Raw genomic sequence first — 8302 nt, 5'->3', positions numbered from 1 at the left:
TCCTGGTCAACAGCAGATTATTAGTACTCAAGTGCTTGGGGAGTCAAAAGTTATTCACATATTTCTGACTGCAAAGGGTCGGTGACCTTAACCCCTGCATTATTCAAGGGTCAACTGTATTAGAATTAATTATCTGATTGTCAAGGTGGTACAGTAGTTATGCAGAATGTACTGACTTGTAGGATATAAATGCTATGGTAATCAGACATAATTTAACAATTGTCTTGCAAATGGTTCTGGGGTAAAAGTTCCTTTTTTTTTCTTCTAATCTTAAGACTGTTCTATAAAAGTAAAAAATAAACAGAAAAGGTGAAAAGCCTTAGGCAAATCTTATTTAACGTGAGGGAAGAGCTATGAATCAGTATTTATTTATTTATCTATTTTTTAAATTTTTTAAAAGATTTTATTTATTTATTTGACAGAGAGAGAGAGATCACCAGTAGGCAGAGAGATAGATGGAGAGAGAGATGGAAGCAGGTTCCCCGCTGAGCAGAGCGCCTGATGTGGGGTTCGATCCCAGGATCATGGTCCCATGATCTTAGCTGAAGGCAGAAGCCCAACCCACTGAGCCACCCAAGCAACCCAGAATCAGTATTTAAAATTAAATTTATACATAGGTATTATGGCACTATAAAAATTAGAATACGTGTAAACATTGACATTAAACTTAGCAGCAATATATCAAAGTAATGTCTGTCTAAATCTCTACGTTCATATGGAGTAATAACAATTGGAAAATACCAAGAAGTTATCAATTAACATGACTGAAGTATTCATGAAAACTTGGTTGGTTGGGTGCTGTTTAGAAAGCTTGTATTTATCAAAACCACAATGAGATATCACCTCACACCAGTCAGAATGGCTAAAATCAACAAGTCAGGAAATGACAGATGCTGGCGAGGATGTGGAGAAAGGGGAACCCTCCTACACTGTTGGTGGGAATGCAAGCTGGTGCAGCCACTCTGGAAAACAGCATGGAGGTTCCTCAGAATGTTGAAAATAGAACTGCCCTATGACCCAGCAATTGCACTATTGGGTATTTACCCTAAAGATACAAATGTAGTGATCCAAAGGGGCACATGCACCCGAATGTTTATAGCAGCAATGTCCACAATAGCCAAACTATGGAAAGAACCTAGATGTCCATCAACAGATGAATGGATCAAGAAGATGTGGTATATATACACAATGGAATACTATGCAGCCATCAAAAGAAATGAAATCTTGCCATTTGCGACAACATGGATGGAACTAGAGCGTATCATGCTTAGCGAAATAAGTCAAGCAGAGAAAGACAACTATCATATGATCTCCCTGATATGAGGAAGTGGTGATGCAACATGGAGGCTTAAGTGGGTAGGAGAAGAATAAATGAAACAAGATGGGATTGGGAGGGAGACAAACCATAAGTGACTCTTAATCTCACAAAACAAACTGAGGGTTGCTGGGGGGAGGGGGTTTGGGAGAAGGGGGTGGGATTATGGACATTGGGGAGGGTATGTGCTTTGGTGAGTGCTGTGAAGTGTGTAAACCTGGTGATTCACAGACCTGTACCCCTGGGGATAAAAATATATGTTTATAAAAAATAAAAAATTAAAAAAAAATGCAGAAATGTAAGCAACCAATTGAAAAGTGTCTCCCAAAAAAAAAAAAAAAGAAAGCTTGTATTTGGGCAGCCTGGAGCATGTAAAACCCATAATGCTGATTTCCACATAAAAAATCTGCTTAAAAGTTAATTAGCTGCCGAGAAACATAGCTTAAAATATTATATAAACTTTCATTACACACATGGTCCAGAAATATTTTCCTTTATTAAAGATTTTTGCATATCATACATTTAATAGGAAACAATTAAAATGTTGTGTAAACATCCAGTAAATAAATTTTTACTATTTATCTTTCAGATGCTATACTTTTGCTTCAGAAACTCTGAGTACTCTCTGTATGCTTTCGTTAAGTCGTCACAATCTGTATGTCTTTCAAAAGTAGATTCTAAAGAGGTGGCCTCACCAGGTAAGCCTAATTCAAATTCAGTAGCAGCTGAAAAGAAAAAGAATTACAGTCTTTATCTATAATAATTCATTTTTAATTAAAAGTCACTAAAAAAACAAAGTTGAAGCCTAATGAGTGTTATGAAGAATGAAAAATGTCTAATACAACTACAATATAAAATACAAGATCACTTTTATTTTTATTTTCTCCTGCGTACTTTTTTTTCATAATTTTTTCAGCATAACAGTATTTATTTTTTTAAAAAGATTTTATTTATTTATTTGACAGAGAGAAATCACAAGTAGGCAGAGAAGCAGGCAGAGAGAGAGAGAGGAGGAAGCAGGCTCCTTGCTGAGCAGAGAGCCCGATGCGGGACTCAATCCCAGGACCCTGAGATCATGACCTGAGCCGAAGTTCCCAGCTTAACCTACTGAGCCACCCAAGGCGCCCAAGTATTCATTGTTTTTGCACCACATCCAGTGCTCCATGCAATCTGTGCCCTCTCCAATACCCACCACCTGGTTCCCCCAACCTCCCAACCCCAACCCTTCAAAACCCTCGGATAGTTTTTCAAAGTCCATAGTCTATCATGGTTCACCTCCCCTCCCAATTTCCCTCAACTCTCTTCTCCTCTCCATCTCCCCTTGTCCTCCATGCTATTAGTTATGCTCCACAAATAAGTGAAACCATATGATAATTGACTCTCTCTGCTTGACTTATTTCACTCAGCATAATCTCTTCCAGTCCCGTCCATGTTGCTACAAAAGTTGGGTATTCATCTTTTCTGATGGAGGCATAATACTGCATAGTGTATATGGACCACATCTTCTTTATCCGTTCTTCCGTTGAAAGGCATCTTGGTTCTTTCCACAGTTTGGCGACCGTGGCCATTGCTGCTAGAAACATTGGTGCACAGATGGCCCTTCTTTTCACGACATCTGTATCTTTGGGGTAAATACCCAGCAGTGCAATTGCAGGGTCATTTTTTAATTGCAGGGTTATTTTTAATTTGAGGAATCTCCACACTGTTCTCCAAAATGACTGCACCAACTTGCATTCCCACCAGCAGTGTAGGAGGGTTCCCCTTTCTCCACATCCCCTCCAACACATGTTGTTTCCTCTCTAGTTAATTTTGGCCATTCTAACTGGTGTAAGGTGGTATCTCAATGTGGTTTTAATTTGAATCTCCCTGATGGCTAGTGATGATGAACATTTTTTCATGTGTCTGATAGTGATTTGTATGTCTTCATTGCAGAAGTGTCTGTTCATATCTTCTGCCCATTTTTTCATATGATTGTTTTGTGTGTGTTGAGTTTGAGTTCTTTATAGATCCTGGATATCAACTTTTTGTCTGTACTGTCATTTGCAAATATGTTCTTCCATTCCGAGAACCCTGTTTTGTTGAGTGTTTCCTTTGCTGTGCAGAATCTTTTGATCTTGACGAAGTCCCAAAACTTCATCTCCACTTTTGTTTCCTTTGCCCTTGGAGACTTATCTTGAAAGAAGTTTCTGTGGCTGATATCGAAGAGGTTTCTACGTATGTTCTCCTCTAGGAATTCTGATGTATTCCTGTCTCACGTTGGGGTCTTTTATCCTTTTTAAGTTTATTTTTGTGTACGGTGTAAGAGAATGGTCGAGTTTCATTCTTCTACATATTGCTTCCCAGGTTCCCCAGCACCATTGATTGAAGAGACTGTCTTCTTCCCACTGGATACTTTTTCATTCTTTGTCGAAGATTATTTGACCAAAGAATTGAGGGTCCATATCTGGGCTCTCTACTCTGTTCCACTGGTCTATGTGTCTGTTTTTATGCCAGTACCATGCTGTCTTGGTGATCACAGCTTTGTAGTAAAGCTTGAAATCAGGTAATGTGATGCCCCCAGTTTTATTTTTGTTTTTCAACATTTCCTTAGCGATTCAGGGTCTTTTCTGATTCCATACAAATTTTCGGATTATTTGCTCCAGCTCTTTGAAAAATACTGGTGGAATTTTGATCGGAATGGCATTACAAGTATAGATTGGTCTAGGCAGTATAGACATTTTAACAATGTTTATTCTTCTGATCCAAGAGCATGGAATGGTCTTCCATCTTTTTATGTCTTCTTCGAGTTCTTTCATGAGTCTTCTGTAGTTCCTCGAGTACAGATCCTTTACCTCTTTGCTTAGGTTTATTCCCAGGTATCTTATGGTTCTTGGTGCTATAGTAAATGGAATCGATTCTCTAATTTTTCTTCCTGTATTTTCATTGTTAGTGTATAAGAAAGCCACTGATTTCTGTACATTGACTTTGTTTCCTGCCACATTGCTGAATTGTTGTATGAGTTCAAGTAGTTTGGGGGTGGTGCCTTTTGGGTTTTCCATATAAAGAGTCTTGTCATTTGCAAAGAGAGAGAGAGTTTGACTTCTTCATTGCCAATTTGGATGCATTTTTTTTTCTCTTTCTTGTCCGATTGCTGTTGCTAGGACTTCTAATACTATGTTGAACATGAGTGGTGAGAGTGGGCATCCTTGTTGTGTTCCTGATCTCAAAGGGAAGGCTGCAAGCTTTTTCCCATTGAGGATGATATTTGCTGTGGGTCTTTCATAGGTAGATTTGATGAAGTTCAGGAATGTTCCCTCTATCCCTATACTTTGAAGCATTTTAATCAGGAACGGATGCTGGATTTTGTCAAATGCTTTTTCTGCATCAATTGGGAGGACCTTGTGGTTCTTCTCTTTTCTCTTATTAATTTGTTCTATCACATTGATTGATTTGAGAATGTTGAACCATCCTTGTAGCCGAGGTATGAATCCCACCTGGTCATGGTGGATAATCTTTTTAATGTGCTGTTGGATCCTTGTTGAGAATGTTGTTGAGAAATTCTCCTTTTTGGTAGGGTCTTTGCCTGGTTTGGGGATCAAGGTAATGCTGGCTTCATAGAAAGAGTCTGGAAATTTCCCTTCTGCTTCAATTTTTTCAAACAGCTTCAGAAGAATAGGTGTTATTTCTTCTTTGAAAGTTTGGTAGAATTCCCCAGGGAATCTGTCAGGTCCTGGGCTCTTGTTTTTTGGGAGGTTTTTGATCACTGCTTCAATCTCATTACTAGATATTGGTCTGTTCAGGTTCTCAATTTCTTCCTGGTTCAATTTTGGGAGTTTATATTTTTCTAGGAATGCATCCATTTCATCTAGGTTGCTTAGGTTATTGGCATATAACTGTTGCTAATAACTTCTGAAGATTGTTTCTACTTTCTTGGTATTCATTGTGATCTCTCCCTTTTCATTCATAATTTTATGAATTTGAGCTTTCTCTCTTTTATTTTGGATTAGTGTGGCCAGTGGTTTATTGATCTTATTGACTCTTTCAAAAAAACAGCTTCTAGTTTCATTGATACTTTCTACTGCATCTCTGGTTTCTACCTCAGTGATTTTAGCTCTAATCTTGATGATTTCCCTTCTTTTGTGTGGAGTTGGTTTAATTTGTTGTTGATTCTCCAGTTCTTTGAGGTGTAGAGACAGCTGCTGTGTTCTGGATTTTTCAATTTTTTTGAGGGAGGCTTGGATGGCTATGTATTTCCCCCTTAGGACCTCCTTTGCTGTATCCCATAGGTTTTGGAGTGAAGTGTCTTCATTCTCACTGGTTTCCATGAATTGTTTCAGTTCTTCTTTGATCTCCTAGTTGATCCAAGCATTCTTAAGCAAGGTGGTCTTTAGCTTCCAGGTGTTTGAGTTCCTTCGGAACTTTTCCTTGTGATTGAGCTCCAGTTTCAAAGCATTGTGATCTGAGAATGTTCAGGGAATCATCTCAGTCTTTTGGTATCGGTTGAATCCTGATTTGTGACCCAGTATGTGGTTTATTCTGGAGAAGGTTCCATGTGCACTTGAGAAGAATGTGTATTCTGTTGTTTTAGGGTGGAATGTTTTGTATATATCTATGAGGTCTATCTGGTCCAATGTGTCATTCAATGCTCTTTTTTCTTTAATGATTTTCCACTTTGATGATCTATTTCTGAGAGAGGCATGTTAAGATCTCCTACGATTAGTGTATTCATATCAATGACTATCTTGATTAACAGTTTTCTTATGTAATTGGCTGCTCTCGTGTTGGGGACATAGATATTTCCAATTGTTAGATCATCTTGGTGGATACTCCATTTAGAATGATGTAGTGTCCCTCTGTATCTCTGACTACAGTCTTTAGTTTAAAATCTAATTTGTCTTATATGAGAATCACTACCCCGGCCTTCTTTTGAGGCCCATTGGCATGTAAGATGCCTCTCCATCCCTTCATTTTCAGTCTGGGTGTATCTTTAGGTTCAAAATGGGTCTCTTGTAGACAACATATGGATGGGTCCTGTTGTTTTATCCAATCTGCAACCCTGTGTCATTTTATGGGTGCATTTAGGCCATTCACATTGAGAGTGATTATTCATAGATACATTTTTATTGACATTGTGTTACCTTTGAAGCCTTTCTTTCTGTAGATTGTCTCTATATTTCTGTTCAATGCTATTCTTAGGTTCATTCTGCTTTTACAGAACCCCCTTAATATTTCCTGCAGTGTTGGCTTGGTGGTTGCATAGTCTTTTAAGACTTGCCGGTCTTGGAAACTCTTTATCTCTCCATCCATTTTGAATGTCACTCTTGCTGGATAAAGTATACTTGGCTGCATGTTCTTCTCACTTAGTGCCCTGAATATATCTTTCCAGCCCTTTCTGGCTTGCCAGGTCTCTGTGGACAGGTCTGACGTTTTCTGATGGGCTTTCCTTTGTACGTAAGGAGCCTTTTTGACCTAGCGGCTTTCTAGAGATTATATCTACATTTATGATTCCTCTATTTGACTATCAGGTGCCTTGATGTTTTTCTGGAATCTATAGTCGGGTAGAGACCGTTCAGCCTCTAGTACATGAATGCTGGTTCCATTAGCATGATTGGGAAAATTTTGATGAAGAACTTGTTCCACTATATCTTCCAGAATTCTTTCTTTCTCCTCCCCTTCAGGGATTCCAATAATTCTGACATTGAAATGTTTCATGGCATCCTTTATTTCCCTGATTCTGTTTTCATAGCTTCTAAGCTGTTTGTTCCAGGCTTCCTCCTGACTCTTTCTCTAAGTTTGTCCTCCAGATCACTAATTCTGTCTTCTGTCTCAGTTACCCTAGCTTTAGAGAGAATTTAGATTAGATTGGAACTCATTGAGAGCATTGTGAAGCTCATTCCTGGTAGCTTTCAGCTCTTCCCTAACATTGAAAACATGATCTCTCTTTGCTTTCAATTCAGCCCTAATCGGTTCCATTTGATCATTCATGGGTTTCTCCAACCTAACTATGCCTGGATAATTGTTAGCCTGAATTCTCTTTCTGACATATTGTCTATGTTGATAGCTGTTAGCTCTGTTGCAAAAGGCTCATCCTCTGTATTTTTCTTCTGTTGGGCATTCCTCCTCCTAGTGATCTTGGTGAGAGATGGCTGAATGGATGTAGCTGGATGTATCGACCGTGGTGCAGTCAAGGTGCACCCGGGAACGCTTCTGAGCAATCAGGATTCCCCACCCAAATGAGAGAAAAAAGAAAAGAAAAGAAAAGAAAAGAAAGAGAGAGAAAGAGAGACAGGGAAGAAAGGGAAGATAAAAGAGAAGGTTCAGCCCAAATGGGCCCCAAGGTAAGATTGATGAAGTATACAAACAAAAACAGATAAACAAAAAGACTGCCCACTAGCGTCTTCTGCTCCGGTAGAGATCCAGATGTGTATAATTCTGATATAGGCTGATTTTGTGGGTGATTGGAGTTCTTTGGAAGGTAATCAGCTCACTTTAGGATACAGGTTGAAAGGGCGCCTACTCCTACTTCCCAGCCATCCTGCTTACCTCATTCATCTATTCTTATCTCTGTGGTCAAGTATGGCAGGGCCCATTGGATTTTTATGGTCACGACCAGCAGAAAAGTCTCCTGTCTTTAGGAAGAGAGGGGAACCTTCCAGACCAACAAGCCACCTGATTGCTTCTACAAGATCACTTTTAAATATATTTTGCTCATGGTTGCCCACTGAGGTAATAGCTATTGTGGATAAATATCAGAGCTTCTGTTTTTCTCATTACAAGATGATAACAGAGCAGATCATATAGGACAGACTGAAAAATCAAGCAGGCAAGTTTCAGCGTTGAACATAAGAACTCACAGAAGGAAAATCCTAGTTTTCTATCAATATTGTCTGCTTTTTGGTGGAGGGGATATGTAAGCTGATACCTGAAGGACAGGGAAGAAGCATGTAGGTAGAGGGAAGATGCATATACAAAGAATGTACACAGAGAGTGAGAAAGAACACTTGTGGA

At 39.0% G+C, this 8302-nt stretch overlaps 1 protein-coding gene across 1 annotated transcript in view; it reads right to left on the bottom strand.

The window, feature by feature from the left end:
- Nucleotides 1-1802: 1802 nt before the first annotated feature.
- LOC309858145 (ankyrin repeat domain-containing protein 26-like) overlaps nt 1803-8302 on the bottom strand; it is a gene marked incomplete at its 5' end in the record, with an annotated part of 37023 nt that continues 30523 nt past the window's right edge. The window contains one exon of the mRNA XM_082750831.1: nt 1803-2040. Within this exon, the coding sequence (XP_082606957.1) occupies nt 1901-2040 (140 nt within the window). The 3' untranslated portion in view covers nt 1803-1900. The remainder of the gene's footprint in view (nt 2041-8302) is intronic.

The sequence above is a fragment of the Mustela nivalis genome (genome assembly GCF_964662115.1).
Source record: "Mustela nivalis genome assembly, contig: HAP1_SCAFFOLD_1920, whole genome shotgun sequence".
Taxonomy (NCBI): domain Eukaryota; kingdom Metazoa; phylum Chordata; class Mammalia; order Carnivora; family Mustelidae; genus Mustela; species Mustela nivalis.
Note: the sequence above shows the minus strand (reverse complement) of the source record. Positions and strands in the feature narration are given on the sequence as shown.